We start from the raw sequence: 22,102 nt of genomic DNA, 5'->3' as shown, positions 1-22,102 counted from the left end.
CCGGGCGTGCATCTGCCTCTCCGGGGCGGCCCCGGGAGCTGCGTCGCCCCCGGGGCTCCGCGGGCCCCGGGAGCGGGCCACGCAGGGCCGACCCCGCGCCGCCGCCCTCCCCCCGCGTCCCCGCCTCTGCAGCGGCGCCCGCAGCCTCCCGGAACCGCGCGCCCCTGTCCGCGCCGACGGGCCGCGCCCGCGCCCCGCGCATCCTCGGCCGCGGCGACCCGGCGACGCCTCCCGCACGGGGGCGCTGCCACCTGCCCGGGGGAGGAGCCAAGCGGGACGCGGGTGTCGGCGGCCAGACGCGCCGCAGTCGGACGCGCGGCCGCCCACCATGAAGGGCGCCGAAGGCATCGAGAACCCCGCCTTCGTGCCCTCCAGCCCCGACACCCCGCGCCGCGCCGCCGCCTCCCCCTCGGCCGTCCAGGCGTCGCTCCCGCCCGCCCGAACCCCGGGCGTGGCGTCCCCGCCGCCCGAGCGGACCCCCTCGCCCTCGGAGCCGTCGCTCCCGCCGGCAGCACCTGCCGGGGACGCCCGGGAGCCCGCGCAGCCCGACTTCGAGGAGGGACCCTGCGGCTGGGGAAACCTGCAGCCGCAGGGGCTGCAGCGCTGCAACACGCCGCTGGGCTTCCTCGTCCACTACTGCCTGCTGGCCCTCACGCAAGGTGAGGCGGGGGTCGCGCAAGGCGGCGCGGCAGGTGCGCGTGCGGGCCCGAGCGCGCGCCCCCGACGCCTCCCAGCGTGGTCCGGGGGTCCCGCCGCGGGCTGCCCGCAGGCTCCGTGCAGAGTCCCCGGCGGAAGTGCAGCCGCCCCGGACCCGGCGTGGGGACCGGCCCGTGCCGGGGTGGGGGGTGGGGGCGCCGAGGGGTGTGGGGGCTCGGACCCCTCTAAGGTCGGAGCGTCCGTGTGGGCCGGACACTTCTAGGAGGGGGACCTGGGGGCGGGGGCGACGGATGCCCAGCGGCCGCGGGGCGGGGCGGGGCGCCGGGGAGGTCGCTCCGGGCCCCGCGAGCCGCTTTCGTTGCGGGCGCCCGCGTGCTCGCTCGGCGCCTCGCGGTTGGGGCGAAAGGCGTCGGATGCTGGCGCCGAGCCCGTTAGGTTCCCGGAGCCCCTCCGGGTACCTGGGAGTCTCGGATAAAGTCGAGGTGCGTGCCCTCAGGAGTTTGCTCTCCAAGACTGGTTTGGAGGCAAGAGAGGGAGGAAGGAAAAAGATCAGCTTGAAAGGTAGCTCCGAGTAGGTCGCGGAGGATGAAGGAAAGGCTCAGCACCCCCGAGGGTGACCAAGTCAGAACGGCAGGGCTTTCTGTCTCAGGGGTGGTGGCGGTGGTGGTGCGTGTGTGTGTTGGGGGGGTGGCTGCAGAATTAGACGGTGTGTCGATGTTTGTTTTTTTGTGAAGGGTCATTTATGATTAAAAAACACTTTGAACAGAGGTAGTTATGGACAAATGGAAAGAAATGTCTATTATTATTATTATTATTATTATTATTATTATTGCGGGGGGTGGTGCGTGGTGCTATAGCATACCACTGCATACCACGTGGCGCGTAGAGGGGCATTGGAGATGATTCTCCTCCCTTTCCCCAGATTAAAAGGTTAAAAGATTAAAAGTGTCCTCCTGTTATCCCTTCTCTCCCCTGTCTCAAAGGAACTCATTGCCCCTGGCTCTTCTGCTAGGTGCTAAGATAGCATTCGTTAATGACAGGTCAATTAGAGTTCTGCACGGGCAGTTTTGTGCCAGAGGTGGTTTCGTGCCAAAGGTGTCTTTCTTTCTCCTTCTCTTGTCCTCGCTGAAGTTTACCTTCTCTCTGTCTTGATCTTAGTTACCCAAGTAAATCGGTATGAATTGTCTCCCCGCAATTCCTTTGCATTCAGAGGAGCAAAAAGTTCCAAGAAGGTGGTAAAAAGGTAAAGGCCCTCCCGTTGTTTGTCGATTTGCTCGATCGGGCCCAGTAACGTCTCCATTGGAGACTTTGTTGTTACTGTGTCTGGCATATCGAATACGTCACGGGGAGCTTGCCAGGCTCTGCCGTGTGGGCAAGATACTCTCGGTAGCTTGCCGTGCTCTCCGAGAGGGGCGGAGGAATTGAACTCGGGTTGGCCATGTTGGCTGCGTGCAAGGCAAACGCCCTACCGCTGTGCTCTAGCCCCAAGAAGGTGGACACAAGCAAATTTTTTTTTTCTTTTTGGGTCACACCCGGCGGTGCACAGGGGTTACTCCTGGCTCTGCACTCAGGAGTTACTCCTGGCGGTGCTCAGGGGACCATAGGGGATGCTGGGAATCGAACCCGGGTTGGCCGCGTGCAAGGGAAACTCCCTACCCGCTGTGCTATCTCTGCAGCCCAACAAGTGAAAATTTCATACCCTTTGGTTATGAACTCCCTTATGGAGTTTCTAGAATACTCCAGGACACATTTTTTGGTGGTTGTTCAATATGAAAAATTGCTTACAATTAATCTCAGATATGATTCACATTCTCAGAAAAGTATCAGTCCAGACCTGTATTTACCTAGACAGAACCCTACAACTCAGAAGCTAATCTAACATATAAGTGACCCAAAAAGTTCTTTCTGTTTTTTTCTGTATTAGAATGACTGAAAACATTGCTATCTTGTTGGTCAAATGTGGTCCATGGGAAGACCACTTCCCTGGCATTTGATTGTGTGTGATCAGGCTGGGCAAATCTTTCACACCTGTCAAAGTGCAAGTTTTGGTTTTGTTTGGGGGCACAGCCAACTGTACTCAGGGCTTAGTCTGCACTCGGGATCACTCCCAGGGTCTCAAGACTGTACATGGTGCTGGGCCTGGAGCCCTAGCCTACTGCATACAAGGCAAGCATACCACGTGCTATATTACCTCTCCTGCCCTACAAGTATGTTTAAGAGTCAACAGTCAGCATTCTCAGAGCTGAACAGGACTTCTCTTGTTATTGTGTTTCCTATCTTCAGGTATTTATAATAGCCACACAGTATTTCGTAGAAGTTCTTTCTTCCTTATTATTTTTTTTTAAGAGTTCTTGGAGCTTGCATAGCATAAAATGGGGATCTGTAGGCTTAAAGTACCATGCCTGCTACAGAGTTCACAAATTAACTTTTTATTTGTTTATTTATTTATTTTTATTAGTGAGACACCATGAGGCACAGTTGTAGACTTACAATTTTTTGTGCTTGGGTTTCAAATTATACAATGATCAAATACCCATCCCTCCACCAGTGTCCATTTCCCACCACCACGGATCCCAGTATCCCTCCCACCCCCCCACCCCCCCAAACCACCCTGCCTCTGTGGCCGGGCATTCCCTTTTGTTCTCTCTCTCCTTTTGGGTGCTGTGGTTTGCAAAAGAGGCAATGGGTGGCAATCATGTTTGGTCTATAGTCTACTTTCAGCATGCTTCTCCCATCATGGGAGGATTCTCTTTTATTTGGTGCTCTTTTCTCTATCTGAGCTCCCTTTTCCCCTAGCATGTGTGGCTGGCCTCCAAGCCATGGAGTAAACCTCCTAGTACTTATCTCAACTATTCTTGGGTGTTAGTTTCCTATTTTGTTACTTTATGTTCCCCAGATGAATGCAATTTTTCTATGTCTGTCCCTCTCTTTCTGACTCATTTCGATTAACATGATACTTTCCATGTAGTACCACTTGTATGTAAATTTCATGACTTCATCTTTTCTAACAGCTACATAGTACTCCGTTGTGTAAATGTACCAAGGTTTCTTTAACCAGTCATCTGTTCTCGGGCACTCAGGTTTTTTCCAGTTTCTGGCTATTGTAAAGAGTGCTGCAATGAAAAAACAAGTGCAGATGTCACTTCAACTATACTTTTTTGCCTCTCTGGGATATATTAACTTTTTAAGAGAGGTTTTACTGTAATCGCAGTGAGTTGTAGTGCCTCTTTGGGAATTCAGGCCTGAGGAGTTTTGGCTAGCTGTGCTGGAGAGCAGGTGGGCCGGAAGGCTTCTAGTGGCCATGTGCCTGGCCTCAAACTTGGGGCTTCTGCCAGTCTGTGCTCAAGCACTTTCACTTAAGCACAGCAGGGCTCCAGATGGCCCCTGGGACTGGTGTGTGTGTGTGTGTGTGTGTGTGTGTGTAGCAAGACATTTTTTACTGAAACTTTAAAATTGTGTGAGGGGAGAGACAGAAAAGTGCATGTTCAAGATAAGAACCTGGGCTTCAGAGTGGAAAAGCAAGCAAAGAAACAGACCATCGAGGTACGTATTCAGTGGAGAACATGGGCTTGAAGAATGAGTGAACTTTACTCAGTATGACACGTTTGTAGGACTGAGTAAATTTTCATATAACTTTGTTTCCTAATAAACTCATGGTTCCTATACACATATACTTTACCTTGAAATTTCAGACATAAATGGATTTAGAAACTTAGTGAACAAAAACAAAATGTTGGGTTTTTCCAAACTTGCTAGTAATTTTCATGAAATATATATTACAAGAAGTGTAAATACACTCTCTCTCTCTCTCTCTCTCTCTCTCTCTCTCTCTCTCTCTCTCTCACACACACACACACACACATACACACACACACACACTGATAAAGCTAACTTTGAAGGGATTGTAGAGATCATGGCCTGAATGTATTCTTTCCATGAATGAATGAAACAATCCATGGTATTCTCTTCATTAACAGCTGTGCCTAATTAAAATCTTTGTAACTGAATCTTTTTATTTTTCAATCAATAGTGATGTGTAAACTGTAAGTTTTTACTCTGATGTCTGGAGAGGACATTTTTACAAAGTTGATCAAAATTGGTTTCCCATCTTTCCTTAGTTTACCTTCTATTCTTCTGTCCCTGTGATTCTAAACAGATAAAATATCAGGTTTTGTTTTTCAATTTCTATTATTTTTTCTCTGATTTGACGTAATTTCAGGTTTCTGAGGAAGGAATATTCCTGACCTCTGGAGTGGCTTGTCCATCCTGAGGTCTGTTCAGAGTGGGGTCACTGGGAAAAATTCTATCCTGGGAAACTTTCCAGAAAAAGTGTCCTCAGGAGACTTTGCTGCTCTGACCTTTTTATTAACCAATAAAAGAAAAATAAAGTGAGCTATAATTTAAACGTGATAAGCATCGTTATTTATTTACTTTTGTGTGAGTCCACACAGTTCTCTACCTGCTTAGTGTGTGGTTCAGTGCAAGGTCTTGAAAATGTGTTTTGCTCTGCAGTGCAGGAGATCTCCAGGGCCACAGCTGATATGGGCCAGGGACCGCCAGGCAGGCACACCCTGGGTTTTACCCTGGCAGTGCTCAGAGGACCACAGGGTGCTAGGCATGAAACCTGGGTCATATGCTAAGTGGTTGCCCTAACTGCTATACTTTCTCCCAGCATTGTTCTCATCCATTTTCACCACCCCCTGAACATTGATTTTTAAGTGAATGAATTAGTCAGGATGTAAATTTTTTTGTTTGTTTTTTGTTTTATGTTTTTTTTCTTTTTGTGTCACCACACCTGGAGATGCTCAGGGGTTACTCCTGGCTCTGCACTCAGAAATCACTCCTGGTGGTGCTCAGGGGACCATATGGAATGCTGGGGATCTAATCCAGGTCGCAGCATGCAAGGCAAACAAACACCATACCCATTGTACTATCACTCTGGCCCCAAGGATGTAAGTTTTTGGGTTGCCAGGCTATGAAGCTTTGATAATATTACGCCAAAAATGTAAAAATAAATGAGGAAATTTTAAGTATACCATGTGCACAGTGATTAGGTTGTAATAATGCACATGCGTTTCCTTTTTCTGTTCTAGGTATTGTGGTAAATGGCCTGGTAAATATCAGCATCTCCACGATTGAGAAGCGCTATGAGCTGAAGAGTTCCCTCACGGGCCTGATCTCCTCAAGCTATGATATCTCCTTCTGTTTGCTGTCTTTATTTGTCTCCTTCTTTGGTGAAAGAGGACACAAGCCCAGATGGCTTTCGTTTGCATCCTTTATGATAGGACTGGGAGCACTTGTATTTTCACTGCCAAGATTTTTCAGTGGCCCCTACCACATAGGGTCCCTTTTTGAAGGTAAGTTTCTGTTGTTTGTGTTTGTTTTCATTGAAGTAGCATGAAAGGAGATCCTTGGCTTTGTGTGGTAAATCTGTGGCCCTGGGCAGGGCTCAACTGGTTTCAGGGCTTGCTGCTTTGTCTTATGTGAATCCTGTGAAGTGGGAGGTTATAGCACCAGATTGCACATTGTTTATTACTTTTGTGGAGCCCCCAATTTTTAATCCTCTGGTTCTTCTGCCCCATATTGCATACTCTGCTCCTCAAAAGGCAGGGACTTATTTCCCTTGGCAGGTGCTAAGATCTTTTTTTCCTATTTGTGCTTGTTCTTGCTGGGTTTACCACTCAGCTCTGTATCCTGAATGCGTTGATTCCTGTTCCGGGATTTATAGAGTTTTTCTTAACAGCAGAAGTAGTTCTTAAGATGGTGGTTTTGAGACATCGAACTTCTCGGAGTTATCGAATATGTTGTCCCAGTTAGATAAAATACAATATTCAAAAACTCAAAGGAAATTTCATAATTTTAATTTTGTCTTCTTTTTCCCAAAAAGAAAAATTCAGTGGGAAAACACTTATGATAGAGCAAGAAGAATATGCTAATGAAAGTAGATCCCTGCATTTTAAATATCCTTCCTAGGACTTTTACTAGTAAATATTAAAATAAAACTAGACGGTTATAAAATTAGAAGGTTTCAGGGATTGGTTAAGTGGAGAAAAGACTTAGGATAATAAAACAAACTTAAGAGCAATAGCAGCATGATCATTATTTTATAAAAATTTAGATTGTTATATCTGTGCTTGTTAATGTTAAAATTAAGTATTTCTCAATTCAGTTTCCCAATTACAGAATGAAAATAAATAGGAAAATATATTCAACAAGAAGATATATTCGGGGGGGGGGCGCAGAGAGAAGCTGGGGACATTGTTGGTGGGAAATGAAAACTGGTGAAGGCACAGGTGTTGGAACATTGTACGACTAAAACACAATCATGAACGACTTTGTAACTTGTTTATCTCACTGTGATTCAATTAAAAAAAGATACGTTTAATGAAGCACCATTTTAGGAATGCACTAATTAGGCAAGCCGACTCTTGGAAATAAACACAGTACAGTATCATACAGACTCATGGCATTTTTGTTTTGCTTTATTTTTGTTTTTCAATTATTTTGTTGAATCTCTGTGAGATAGAACATCACAAAGCTGTTCATGATTGGACTGTAGTCATACAGTGTTTAAACAGCCATCCTCCCAGCAGTGTACATTTGTCAGCACCAATGTCCCCAATTTCCTAAATCCCCCCCCCCAAATCACCCCCGCCTTTTGGGCATTGTGGTTTGCAATACTGATACTGAAAGGTTATCAGGAATATCCTTTTACCTACTTTCAACACTCAGTTCTTATCCAGCGTGATTATTTCCAACTACTATTATACTGGTCCCTCCTCCATCTTACCTACCTTCTGCCCCATGCTTGCTTGTGGTAGATTCCAACCATTGACCAGTCCTCCCTGTTTTTCTTGGTCTTGAATATTAGTCTCATACTTTATATACATATATATATATACACACACACACACACACACACACACACACCACAAATGAATGTAATAATTCTATATCTGTGCCTCTCCTTCTGACTCATTTCACTCAGCATGATACTCATCATGTCAGTCTTTTTTTTTTTTAATTTTTATTAGTGAGATACCATGAGGCACAGTTGTAGACTTACAAATTTTTGTGCTTGGGTTTCGATTATACAATGATCAAATACCCATCCCTCCACCAGTGTCCATTTCCCACCACCACGGATCCCAGTATCCCTCCCACCCCCATCCCCCCCATCTCCCCCTGCCTCTCTGGCAGGGCATTCCCTTTTGTTCTCTCTCTCCTTTTGGGTGTTGTGATTTGCAAAAGAGGCAATGAGTGGCAATCATGTTTGGTCTGTAGTCTACTTTTAGCATGCTTCTCCCATGTCAATCCTTTTATAGGCAAGTTTCATGACTTCATTTTTTCCTAATAGCTTCTTACCGTAAAGGAAAATCTAAAATTTATTCTTTCACACAAAAAACATGATTATGATTCTGTAATACCAAAAATACTATTTCTAGCCTTCAGGTGGCAGTCTTTGAGTCTGTGTAGAATTCCATTCTGTAGGTATGCCATATTTTCTTTATCCAGTTATCTGTTCTCGGGCACTCAGGTTATTTCCAATTTCTGGCTTTTGTGAATAGTGCTGCAACAAACATAGGAGTGCAGATGGTGTTTCTGCTGTGTGTTTTTGGTTCCCCAGGGTATATTCCCAGAGGTGGTATTGCTCGATTGTATGGAAGCTCAGTTTCTAGTTTTTTGAGGAATACCCATATTGTTTTCCAAAGAGTCTGGAACAAATTGACATTCCTACTAACAAAGAAGGAGAGTTCCTTTCTCACTGCATCCACACCAGCACTGGTTGTTCTTGTTCTTTTGGATGTGTACCAGTCTTATGGTGTGAGATGATATCTCATGGTTGTTTTGATGTACATCTCCCGTATGATTAGTGATGAAGAGCATTTTTTCCATATGCCTTTAGGGCATGTTTTTAAAGCATTCTAAGGTTTAGAATGAAAGAGATAAGGAAAATATTTTATCAGTGGAAAGAGTAGATATGTAGATTCTAGGAGGATCTGCTGAATTGGGTATGTTTGTAAAGGTCAGCTTCTTACTGTAAAGGAAAATCTAAAATTTATTCTTTCACACAAAAAACATGATCATGATTCTGTAATACCAAAAATACTATTTCTAGCCTTCAGGTGGCAGTCTTTGAGTAGATCAACTCTCCAACTTCTTAAATGCTTAAAACATCAACTTAAACAATCTGCCTCTCAAGACTAAAACCTTAAGTACCTCTCCTATTACAAAAGCCCGATCTATTTATAGAAATTTCCTTAGCTACATTCCTTGTCATGTACACCTTGAGTTATCGCCAAACTGAACAATTTGTACTTTCCAAAGGGAATGACCACAAATTGATGGGTGTGTATGTGTATGTCTGTGTGTGTTTGTGTTTGTGTATGTCTGTGGTCAGAGTCTAAAAGATCACTACAGCCAGATTATAAGCTTTGAGTGCATTATTGTGTACATTAAGTTTTCCCCAAATTTCAAGTGATTTCTTGTCAATTTCACAAATAACTTAAGCTATTTAAATTATTTCATTTAACTTATTTTAAATAAAGTAGGTGAGCTTTAGAGACTGCTGATTATTAAATTTTTTACTCTAACTCAGAGGTTTTCAAGCTTCTTTGACTTATCACCACCTTTTCAGAAAAAAGAAATGGTAATTGTTCTAATGGAAGTATTTCTTTTTAATTTTTAAATTATTTATTTATATTTTTGATCACACCCGGTGATGCTCAGGGGTTGCTGCTGACTCTGCACTCAGGAATTACTCCTGGCCTTGCTCTGGGGACCATATGGAATGCCCGGGACTGAACCCGACTTGGCCGCATGCAAGGCAAACACCCTACCCACTATGCTATCTCTCCGGCCCTGGAAATCTAATTTTTAAGTGAACAAGGAGAAAGCTTCCCAAATTGTACCTGGGGCTGTTGTTGCCATCTCCATCTTTCCTGCTTCATCTCTGTCTTTCCTGCCCCATCTCCATCTTTCCTTCAGTAAGGAGACAGTGTCCCCCACTTGGGAAATGGGACACCCGCTTTGACGAATACTACTCTCTTCATTTAGGCAAGAGCTTGTTCATGGCAATTGAAAGTAAAGGTTCAGACTTGTGTTGGCCAAGTCATTCATACAACAAATATTTATCTATTTTTTCTTTTAATGTCTATTTATAGATATTTTAAGTCAAATTTTATTGTTTATCACAGGCTTATGGTACTCTGAATTTATAGATTACAACCTCACATCTTTCTAGGCATAAGGAATGTTTATTGAAGTGGCCTTTAGGTGCTGTGCATCAGTTTGTCAAGTGGGAAGAAATGCAAAATTAATCAACAAATGAGTGAGATAATTAAGAACTGAATGTAAACAGGGAACAAATAATACCATTTGTGTACGAGAGGGAGAATTGGTGAAAGGCTATTGTGATTGTCAGCCCAGCAGTGAGGCCTCCTTGAAGATGCTTTCGTGACTGGAGAAAACAAGATTCTTTCTTGCCACAGGAAGGGGCCTGGGTAGGTTTTAGAAGTGGCAACCTTCAGCCAGTCTGATCAAAGCAAGTGATCAACTTAGAGCTAGGAAGGTAAGAGTATAAGGCACTTTAAAATTTTCCTTTAAGCATGCTGGCAAGTTTATGAGTTTGTTGACCAGGAAAAATATATTGCGCATCTTGTTTACATTTAAAAAATGGTCATTTGGACTGAAATTGCCCTGAGACATGAGTAAAAGGGAGACGATTACAGGGGATATTTGGACTGCAGTTTGTCTGATCTGTCAGTGTAATTGGGACCACGTTGGTGGCAGTGAAAATCCAGAGGTATTTGAGAGATTGAGAGAGATCTTGGCCAGAGAGATTGCACAGCAGTTCCCTTAAGCCTCTTGCCTTGCATGTGGCTGACCCCACTTTGATATGCCTCTGTGCATGGTCCTCTGAGCAGTGCCCGATTTAATCCCTGAGCCAGGAGTCAGGCCTGAGCATCCTTTGGTGTGACCCCAAACCCCACTATCCTGCCCCTCCGAAAGAGTTCTCCAGCTCTTATGAATGTGTTTTGAGGGCAAAGGAGAAAAGTCTCATGGATTCACTGTGAGGACCAGCAGGGCAGTGCTGGGGGGAGAGGGGGCGGGATGGCCCCCAGAGGCACTGGGTGGTGGGCTGGACCCTGACCAAGTGCCCTGACTGCTGCATGCTCACCACAAGGAAATTGGACCTTTCAATGAGAAACACAGACAAATGAGTGTAAAATGCCCCTAGCTAAATTATAAGCAAAGGAATATATGGTTTTCTTGGGTGACAGAGCAGGAAAAAATCTGAGGAACATAACATTAAAGGTAAAGACCCTCCCGTTGTTCGTCAATTTGCTCGAGCGGGCCCAGTAACGTCTCCATTGGAGACTTTGTTACTGTGTCTGGCATATCGAATACTCTCGGTAGCTTGCCGGGATCTCCGAGAGGGGCAAAGGAATCGAACTTGGGTCGGCCATGTTGGCCGCTTGTAAGGCGAACGCCCTACCGCTGTGCTAAAATTTGAGTTATTAATTGAAACTACACATGTAATTTAAAACTAGCAGAAAATGAATGTATTTGTGTGTGTGTGTGTGTGTGTGTGTGTGTGTGTGTGTGTGTGTGTGTTGGTTTTTATTTTGAATTTGAAGGAAACCAGTCAGGGCTCAGTGTGGATAAGATTATCTTTGAAGGAGAAGATTAAAGTAATCTAATATCATTGGTAAGTAGAAAAAAAACCAAAATATGAAATAAGATCAGTATGTATAGTTTCCACAGGTGTGAGAATTACCCAGAATGAGGTTAAACGTTAACAAAAGTTAGAAAAGAATGTTTGGAAGCACGCTTGAATTTTCTCTCATGAAAAGTAAATTGGGTAGGCCTGGAGAAATATTTTTAAAAGATAGCATAGAGACATAAAGTTTAGGGGTGATTATCTGGCTTTGAATGAAGAAAACATATATCAATGCCCAGATTTGGCTGTTGACTTGTCTATCAAAAAAAGGGAAAGAAACTAAAATTACAATGGAGTAGAGGCTAATTCTTGTGTTTATTTACCTGAAAATAGAATTGTGTCACAAATATTTTCAAGTAAACATGTTTGGAGTTCGATTTTGATATATTTTAATAGGACTTAATGTGACTTTTTAATATCTTTTAAATATTTTAAATATTTTTAAAGTCTTTTGATCTTACATTTTATCTCCATATGAGTACTTTCAAATTCCTGTTAGATGAGTGATAATGTTGGTAAGCAAATACTCTTTTTGAGATTGGAAATGTCTTGAAATTATTTTGAGAGGTGGGAGTTATGAGTAAAACTTTAGAATTACAGAAAAGTCACTCCTAAATCCAGTAACCAACAGTTTGATCGTTTCCTGTTATTTTTTTTGCTTCTCCTTCTCTTCTTCCCCTTCTCTTTCTCCTTCCTTTTCCTTCTCCTTCCCATCCCTTCCTTATCCATTTGTTTCAGTGCTAAATTTATAGGGTTTTTTTTTTTTTGAGAGAATTCATAACCAAAGGACTTAGGCTGTGTGTCATGATTGCTTAAAAAAAAAAGTTGAACTGAGCTTAACAGGGGTGGTAAAATGGGAAATATTTTATTTCTCACCTTACCAAGGTGGGTTGATGGGAGGGAGCCTTGGGATCTTGAAGGTGGAAGTTGATTCTCATGGTGAATGTTATGTCAGAAACTTGCATGTTTGAAACTCTGCCATTAACAGTCTTTTTTTATTTTTATTTTTTTGTTTTTTGGGTCACACCCGGCGATGCACAGGGGTTATTCCTGGCTCTGCACTCAGGAATTACTCCTGACGATGCTCAGGGGACCATATGGGATGCTGGGAATTGAACCCAGGTTGTCCACGTGCAAGGCAGACACCCTACCCGCTGTGCTATCGATCTAGCCCCCTGCCATTAACAGTCTTTTAAAACAGTATTTTGCATGTAGAATCCTACATTATTTTATTCCAAGATGATTTTGTTGTGCTCCAAGAAAAAAATAGAAAGAAACGGGAATAGTTAATAAAATAATAGAACCATATTAGAATGGATTAGATATTAGAATGGCCCCCTGGCCCCCTGGCGCCGTGTAATCCCATCAGCGGCCAAGACTCAGAGACTATAAAATCCAGCTCCCGGAACCGCGCAGCCGCGACATCTTATCAGGACATCTTTTTATGACATCTTATTATCTCATTCCTACTTTGGACAAACTTGCAGGCTATCGAATGTAGCCTGCCCACAGGGCAGAGTCTGGCAAACTCCCCGTGGCGTACCAAATATGCCAAATACCAGTAACAATGATGGGTCTCATTCTCCTAAAGAGCCTTGAATATAATCTCAGGACTAGGATGAAAGAGACGTTACTGGGGCCTGCTCGAGGCAATTGACGAATAACAGGATGATGAATGAATGAATGAATGAATGAATTAGAATGGATTATTGAAAAACAGTCTAACAAGGAAAATGATTAGAAGATTCAAAGTTGAGTTCTTACTAAGTCTTTATATATTTTTTTCTTTTATTTACATTTAAGCATTTTATTTATCTTCAGTGAATGGATAACGTGTGTCTAGATGGCAGAAGATGGGAGGATTTGGGTTTTTGATCACTAATTCAGTATTGGACGCTTTAATTTTGCTTTCCCCTGAGTATTCTTTCTTCATTTTACTTTTACATGATATTGCTTATTTTTATTACATCTGAATTTTTTGGTAACCAAAATAAAGAGGAGAGCTAATTTCATAGGTTGGAAGACATATAACAAAATAGCTTCAAAAGTTTTAAATTGAATACACACAGTAAAGGAGCTAGATCAATTTAAGAATAGTCAGTTTTGGGCTGGACAAATTGAACATGTAGGGATGTAGGTCCCCGCCTGGGATGCAGCCAACCTCAGCACCCTTTAAAAATCCTGAGTACCATCACTAATGATCCCTTGAGCATGGATTCACGACGAAGCCCTGAGCACAGCCGGGTGTGGCCTCCAAACTTCAAGATGCTAGGAATTACCATGGATAATTGCTGGTCTTATTGTATATCCTTTGAAAATTTTGATTTCATCAGTTTGCAACAAGTCTCTGGAATTTATATTTAAAAAGGTTACAATGTTATTGTATCAGTCTAGTTTGCAAAATACTTCACTGTAGTTTTAATGATGGGCCTAGAGAGAAAACTTTTATTTCATGATAGGATTATTATTTTATATTACCAGTTTTTTAAAATTTTATGTATTGGATTTTGGGCCACACCCAGTATATTATCTCTCCAGCCCCTGTATATCTCTTTTTAAAACAGTTTCATAATCATTGTGACATACTTGGTATTATAATACAGATGTTTGTTGAAATACCTTTTTTTCTTTTTGAAATAACTTTTTTTTAAAAATAATGTAGGGGTACTTCTGTTTATCCAGCCATTGGCTAAGCTGATTGAATTGGGCATGAACTTCACATTACTCTTTTTTTTAAATTCTATTCTGAATGTTAATTTTATTTATTATTATTCTTTCCCCCTCTTTTTGATTCACCGTGAGATACAGTTACAAAGCTTTTATGCTTGAGCTTCGGTCATACAATCATCAAACACCCATCCCTTCACCAGTGCACATTTTCCACCACCAAAATCCCCGGTATTCCCGCCCCCATCCCCATTCCAACCCTTCCTCTGCCTGTGTGGCAGACAAGTTCCCCCATACTCTCTCTTCTTTGGTTACATTCGATATTTCAACACCTGTCTCACCACCACTCAAAACTGCCGAAAAGGCAATGCGAGATGATTTGTTTTGTATTACTTGTTATGCATAGAAGAAATAACTTTCTGAAGCAGGAAGTTCATAGAGAAAATTAGCAAAGCATGTGTCACCAAGGTAATGAAGGCTGAGTACTTGCACCCAGTTCTGTTTAACTCTATGATTTGCCTGTCAAGGTTATTTAAGCAGGAGAAAGTAGTGTCCTCACATTTCCCAGAGCAGGATTTGTAGAACAGATTCTGAAGGTATGAGTATGTTAGGAGTGACTCAAGTGTTCAAAGAGTAGGGGTGGAAAATGAAAGTAAACGTTTCTGGCTCTTTCATTAGAGGGTGAGAGTGTATACAGGTAGCCAGGATGCTCGGGTTTTGCTCATCCTCTTTACTCTGCTTCCTTTGCTCTCTTTAGCTTTGTCCTCCAGCTAATAATTTCATTGAAAAGACTTTAGAAAATCTGTTGTCTGCTCTTACATCTTTGTAACATGATTTTGAAAGTTCTCGTTGAATTTCAAAACTTCATTACAGCATGTGCTTATATAGAAGTTACTCAGGAAATATTTGAGTTGTCACATATATTAGTTAATGAAATTCTATGATGTTCATTTTTCATAAAGAAAAATGAACATTTTCCCATTTGGGGGTTACCAGTTAGGAATAAATATGGTATTATAAGCCAAAAAATATTTGCCATAAATTTATCTTTATGGCAAAGATATCTTTACAGATAACATCTGGGACCCCCAAAAATCTTCAGTGTGAAAAAGGAAAGTAAAATGGGAAACATTTAGAATGTCAGATGCTGTAATAGTCTTCCTTTGAATTTAATTTTAATCATTTGCTAAAGTATTTGTTTCTCTTACACTTATTCTACTTTTAAAAGTGGAATGTCAGGATTTGTTTTTAAAGGCTAATAATAGTGGTTGCTTTTATTTTTCTTGAAGTATCAAGTATCCAACCTGGTAGAATGTATGGGAAATAATGATTAAGCAATGCATTTTGTACTTTCCTCAGCAAGGTTGGCAAATTTGGTTTGTAGTAAGAAAGAAATGAGGAAATTCTGTTCTTAATTGCTTAAAAGACAACATTTAGCAGTGTGAATTTAAATGTATTTTTTCCTCTTTCATTATAAGGCTGCTACCAAAATTATATAATTTATCAAAAGTATGTATCAACATATGTACCAGGGACTGCAGGTTTTAGGCAAAATTGCATTTAGGATTTAGTTGAATCGTGTGGGATATAGTTTGTATTACTGAGCAAGGTTCTTCAGTTGTAAGCCACTCTGGTGGGGATCACTACTTCATCAGAGGAAAGTATATACCTGTATTGATAACAGTTGCATATGGTAGCCGTTCACTAAATAATAGCCGTAGAAATTTTCTTGATAATTAAGTAACTGTTCTTCTAATGTAAATACAGCTACTACCCTGTCTTTCTTGTTTAGTTAGCAAATGCAGTTACATCATCCGAACTACTAAAAAGCCTTTTCATAGTGTACAACCATTGGGCATTTTTATAGTTTTGGGCAGTCATATGGGATGCTGGTGATAGAACTGATGTCAGCCATATGCCAGGCAAGTGCCTTAACCCCTATAACTTTCTCTCAGGTTCCTAGCAGAACATTTTGTTTTTTGATCACACCCAGCTGCGCTCTGGGCTTATGCCTGAATCTGTGCTTAGGAATCACAGTCTTGGCAGGGCTCGAGGATCATATGTGGTGCTGGGAATCGAAATGGTTCCGTTGTGTGCAAGCAAGTCCCCTGCCCACTGGACTATCTCTCTGGCCCCTATTTTTTTTATTCTTTATTTAAAAGAACTTTGTGGTGTTTAAAAGATGTTATAGTAAGAGATTAAGTGATAGGATATTTCTCTTTTGTTCTTGGTAAATATGCCATTTTACAGGATTTTTTAAAATAATTAATTGTTCTGCTTAATTTAAGCTGAAGTATATTCAGTAGTTCCACTGTAGCATTTCAATTTTCTCTGACATAGTTTAGTCTATAGTTTATCTCTCTTCCTTTCCATATTCACACTGTTATAGTCATATGTTTTCCAGTTCACATTTTTTGGATCATTTTTTTTCATTTTTTTATGTTTGTATTTGTTGCCATAATGGAGCATAAGGATTTTTCAGGTTATAATTTTATAATATCAGTTGCCATTAATTTTTTGAGGTGTTTAGGGTTATAGTTTCTCATTTTTCTGGTAGTAGATAAAATATGCTAGGTTCACTGCTAGGTTCAAATTAGCTAGTGTGTAAATGTTTAGTAAAGTGAATTAGCACTCAGAGCTGTTGATGATAAAACTTTATTGAATCTTATCTTTCTATTAATCTTTAAGTTTTCACAGCCCCCTAAAGACCTATGAGATGGATATTGTATGGGTATTCTTCACTTAGCCAGACCAACTCTGGGAGAGAGAGACTCCGCAGCTAGCTGTGCACATGAGCCAATGTGTGTGGGAGTGAGACCTTCTGAATGTCATGGGCAGGAGCACAATCCGAACCAAACCATGGTGGTTCAGAACTTTATAACCAGTTCTCAGGCCTGATAAATCTACAGATCTGTAACTCGAGAGGTTTTCTGCACGCCTCTGGGAGTACTAATGTTTCTCTTCCTCTGAGCCTCTCTCTGAAGCATTTTTATTGAGTTATTGTTGCAGGTGGGTGGAAAATAGTGATATTAAAGATGATAGGTAATGAGTGACTTGAACTAATCTTGGATCTTTAGAATATTGTCATGACCTTCTGCTTAGACGGGGACTTGTGGAATGGGAAGATTTGACCTAAGGCTAGTTTTGGTCCTGTAGTCAGCACAGACACCCCCATCCTGTCAGTATTTTCTTAGTCTAGCATATAGGATGGGTAAATATAAATAGGCAGACACGGTCTCCACCTTGTTTTCCTGGCCTGTGCATTGAAGATATTGCAGGAGGGGCTGTGTAGTAACCCATAAGGAATGCCATATCATTAACCATGTCCATAAGGGAATTACAGTGATGAGAAAGACCATCAAAGATTTGAAAAAAATAGAGTATACCATATTTTGGCTCATTTTTAATGCACTGGGCCAACATAGGATGTTGCTGGAATGACCATAGGCAAAGCCCAGGGGGGCCTCTCTCCTCCCCTTAGCCATCCACAGTGCAAGTTCCATAAAAAAGCTTAGTTAGGAAATACGAATGTTACCTTTCCTGTATATGTACATACACACACATTCAAACGCTACTGCCAAGCTTGAAGGGAGTCCATTGTGTCTGTTACTTGCAGAGAAAGATCTCTTTGGTATAGAACATATTATGTGTGCTTAGTAAGGCAGAGAGCATTCTGATCTTGAATGCATAGGCTCTGTCCTTGCTGAGCGTGGGTGGATGTGTGCCACTTCGGCTGTTGAACTGTCGAACCTGAAAATCTGCTTAGGGAAGTTTTGCTTCCTTTTGTGGTCTTGTCGCATCCCTCAAAAACGAATGTTTTCATTAGATAGCACAGTCATTATTTCCTTAATTCAAAGTTGAAATCGCCCCCTAAGATTTTTTTAAATCATGTTTTGGGGGTGGGGGTGCACCCGGTGGTGCCCCTGGCTCTGTGCCCCAGTCTCTCTCCTGTCAAGGCTCAAGGAATGTATGGTGTGGGCAGGTGACCCAAGGGAAGCCCCGCCCTCCTCCCATCTGTCCAGACCCTGGGGAAAAAAGTCCCACCAGTCACCAGGAAGAGAAGGTGGTAGCAGAACTGAGAGTGATGGATGCCAGTTGCTTAGGGGAAGTTGGGTTATTTCTGAGCAGTGGCAAAGAAAAAGGGTCTTTCTTTCAGATTCATGGAAGTGCCTGACTGCTGCTTAATGCCCCCGTCAATGCTGGTACCTGTTATAAGAAAAACTGATAGCCCAAATAGACAGAACTGAAATTCTGTGAAGAACACATAAGACCAATTAAAGGAATGGGCAAGAGCTAAGGGCATCCAGCTAGGAGGGCAGAGAAGGAAACAGTGGCTGCTTAGGGTTCTGCCCCTGTAGGAGAAGGGGTGGTGGGGCTGTCAGTTTCTCTCCTGACCATTCACAGTTCCTCAGCGTGATACTTGTGAAGGTCTTGCATGGGGAGCTGTAGTTTTCATTTAGACAAGGATAAAAATAGGGGCTGTAGAGAGAGTCGTGGGTCTAGGCACTTGTTTGCACCAAATCTGGTTCCATCCCCGAGACACCGCGTATGGTCCCAGGAGCCCTGCCAGGAGAGATCCCTGAGGGTTGGGGCCAGGAGTCTGCCCTGAGCACAGTCAGGTGTGGCCTCAAAACCAGAAACAACAACAAAACTAGATGCATACAACAAACAGTACAAGGTGGTGGTGGTGGGGGCGGGTGGAATATGGAATGTTCTGGGTATTTGTTGCTGTTAATCCCTCCAGGGATACTGTTTGTCTTTATTTTGTGCTGATGGTGTAGATGCATGGACTTGCTTGCACACCCCGCGATGCTCAGGGGTTACTCCTGGCTCTATACTCAAGAACCTTGCAACCTTTTTGGGGGGTACGTGGGGCACACACTTTGGCAGTGCTTGGGGCTTCTGCCCATCTCTGTTCTCTGGGATCACTCCTGGTAGTGCAGGATGCGGGGTGCCCGGGATTGAACCCTCATCAGTCTCCTGCGAGGCAAATGCCCTCCTCACTGCAACAGCCCTCGGGCGCTCTCTCAGCATGCTTGGTCCCATATGCCAGGCTTCCAGTTGATTCAGCTATATGAATCCGGTTGCTGGCAAGGAAGATATTTGGTGCCTGGTGTGTCCCCAACAAAGTGGCATGAAGCAGCTGTTTGCCTTTCCCAGGGGTTGTGCCCAGAGGGTTTGCCTCACGCTCTCTAAACTGGGCCAATGTTGATCCAACAGCCCACTGAAAGACCCCAGGCCTGCTTCAAAGGTTGCCTCTGCTTTGTTTCTTACTGCTCACTGAGTTTTACTTGGTCCTTCCCGAGAGATTCACAGTTCACGTTTTAGTTTTGTTGTTTTTCCCCTTTGTTTGGGGCTTCACCCAGCAGTGCTCAGGGGCCCTTGTGGCTCCGGGTGAGTCCAGATGGTTCTCAGGGATCCTAGGCGGTGCCTGGATGGAACCAGGGTCAAAGTCTTACCTTATGTACTAGCTCGCCTGCCCGGAATTTTAGTGTTTTTTTTTCCTTTTTTTTTTTTTGCTTTTTTTGGGTATACCCCGTGGTGCTCAGGGGTTACTCCTGTCTCTACACCCAAGAATTACTCCTGGCGGTGCTTGGGTGACCATATGGGATGCCAGGAATCGAACCCAGGTTGGCCTCGTGCAAGGCAAACACCGTACTCACTGTACTATCACTCCGGCTCGAATTTTAGTTTTGAAGAAATGACTTGCGGCTGGGGAGATGGTACAATGAGCAGGGCACCTGTATTGAGTGTAACTGACCTGGGTTCCATCATTCCAGGCACGACATAGATGCCATTAAGCTACGCCAGAAGTGATCTTTGAGCACAGAGTTCGGAGTAAGCTCAGTGCTACCCAGTGTGGTCTACAGACCCAAATGAGAAACATACCAAAAAATGTTTTGAAGTTTCTTCATACAGTTGACAGTAATTTTGGAATGAGGTTAAATGTTTTATAAAAGAATGCTATATTCTCTATGTTCTCTATATTAGGAGTATTGAAGGTACTGAGGCATTGGCTTTTAAATTTCCTTTTATTGGTAGTGGTGGGAAGGGCCTCCTCTGGCTGTGCCCCAGGCTCTGTCCTGGCTCTGTGCTCATGCTCAGAGATCTCTCCTAGTGGGACTGAGGGCACCACCTGTGGTACCAGGGATCAAACGCAGTTCGGCTTCATGCAAGGCACCATACCTGCTGTACTATCTCTCCAGCCACCCAAAGGATTGGTTTTGATTGAGCTTTAATGTTATTATAATTCTCCAGAAAAATCAATGCAGATAGGATGATTGGAGAGGTAGATGCTGGGTTTCCATTTCAGTTTATTCCAGAATAATGCCTTCATTTAAAAAAAAAAAAAGTGTGTTTGATAGTCAACATTTTCTTTTAATGATATTTTCAAAATGTGCACATCAGATTTTCTGACATTCAAAAAATTTATAGTGGGAGCTGGAGCAACAGCACAGAGGGTAGGGCATTTGCCTTGCACGCAGCTGACCCGGGTTCGATTCCCAGCATCCCATGTGATCCCCTGAGCACCACCAGGAGTAATTCCTGAGTGCTTGAGCCAGGAGTAACCCCTGTGCATCGCTGGGTGTGACCCTAAAAAAAGCAAAAAAAAAAAAAGTTATAGGGACCACACATAGCAGTGTTGAATGAGGCTGGGGTGAGGATTCCCAATAATTATTTTCCTTTGGGTGGGGTGGGAGTCACATCCATTGATGCTCAGGGGCTATTTATGGCTCTGCATTCAGAATTTAGTCCTGATGGTGCTCAGGTGACAATATGTGACGCTGGAAATCAAACAAGGGTCGGTCACATGCAAGACAAACGCCACAAACTCCCCACAGTACTGCCACTCCGGCCCATTCCAACAATACTTGGTCTTGTGTGTTACCCTGACAGGCTTGGGATTCCAGGGGCCCACGGTGCTGGGGATCAACCCCAGGACCTTGTGATTCCAGCCCTGAGCTTCCCCACTTCACTTCCCCTCTCTGGACCCTGATTTTTCTGAGGGTTTACTGGTTTCAGGGCTGGCCTTTGGTAGGTTTTCAATTTTGAAAAGATAAGACGTTTGAGGATCTTATCAGGAAGTCTTTAATCTCTAGTGGGAGTCCGAAACCCTTATGGAAATGTTTGCACTCCCTACCTGTCCCCTGCATCAGACACGAGTGTTCAGACCAGCATTCCTGCTGGCACCTTTGCTCCTGGGTCTTGCTCACCTTCCCAGCCACACCTGACAGCGGCCGCACTGTCTGGGACTCTGGTGGTGCATGTCTTTCCATCCTAGGGGTCTGGGGCTGCCCCTGCAGTGTTCTGATACTCCCTGCATACTCGGGGGCTGCTGCTGGCACCGTGTGGGGGGAGGCACCTGACTGAAGCAAGAACCTTCCTTGCCACCTTTGGAGCTCTTTCTCCGGCCTTCTGTGTTCAGAATGAGCTGAAGCTTGTTGTTTTTTGCTCTTTTGGGTCACACCCGATGATGCTCAGGGTCTCCTCCTGGCTCTGCACTCAGGAATTATTCCTGGCAGTGCTTGGGGACCATATGGGATGTCAGGAATCGAACCCGGGTCGGCCGCGTGCAAGGCAAACGCCCTCCCTGCTGTACTATTTCTCCAGCCCACATTTGGGTTTCTTAGAGGATCTCCCTCCACGTACAGAAATTTCACCCTCTCTACCCACCCTCCTCCCGCAGCTGCCTGGTGCTCCTCCCGCAGCTGCCCGGTGGTGGTAGAAACCACTATTTGTTCTCAAAACTTTGCCTTTGTGAAAAACAAACAAACCACTAACCAAACTCTCACCCATTAAAGATGTGCCCTCTGCTTTGTTTCTTACTGTTCCCTGTGTCTTCCCTGGGTCCCTGTGACACCCGGACACAGCCCTGCCGGATTGCAGATGCCTGGGGCTGTCTGGACCTGCGGGGGGTCACCACTTCCCTGCAGCAAGAACCTTCCTTGCCACCTTCTCAGACTATGGAGCCAGCAAGGAGAGCCATCCCGGGATCCCAAGTCACAGCACCAGAACACATCAACACCTCAGATGCCAAAGGCCTGGCCCCCTCAG

The 22,102-nt window shown here is 43.7% G+C and overlaps 1 protein-coding gene across 1 annotated transcript in view; it reads left to right on the top strand.

Annotated features, from left to right (window-relative positions):
* The first annotated feature begins 328 nt into the window (after positions 1 to 328).
* The window catches only part of LOC130046214 (solute carrier organic anion transporter family member 4C1), a 69,291-nt gene continuing 47,517 nt past the window's right edge, over positions 329 to 22,102 (top strand). The window contains exons 1-2 of the mRNA XM_056139137.1: positions 329 to 659; positions 5,751 to 6,014. Coding sequence (XP_055995112.1) covers positions 329 to 659; positions 5,751 to 6,014 — 595 coding nt within the window. The remainder of the gene's footprint in view (positions 660 to 5,750; positions 6,015 to 22,102) is intronic.

This window comes from Sorex fumeus, unplaced genomic scaffold, assembly GCF_029834395.1.
Source record: "Sorex fumeus unplaced genomic scaffold, SorFum_2.1 ptg000131l, whole genome shotgun sequence".
Taxonomy (NCBI): Eukaryota; Metazoa; Chordata; class Mammalia; order Eulipotyphla; family Soricidae; genus Sorex; species Sorex fumeus.
Note: the sequence above shows the minus strand (reverse complement) of the source record. Positions and strands in the feature narration are given on the sequence as shown.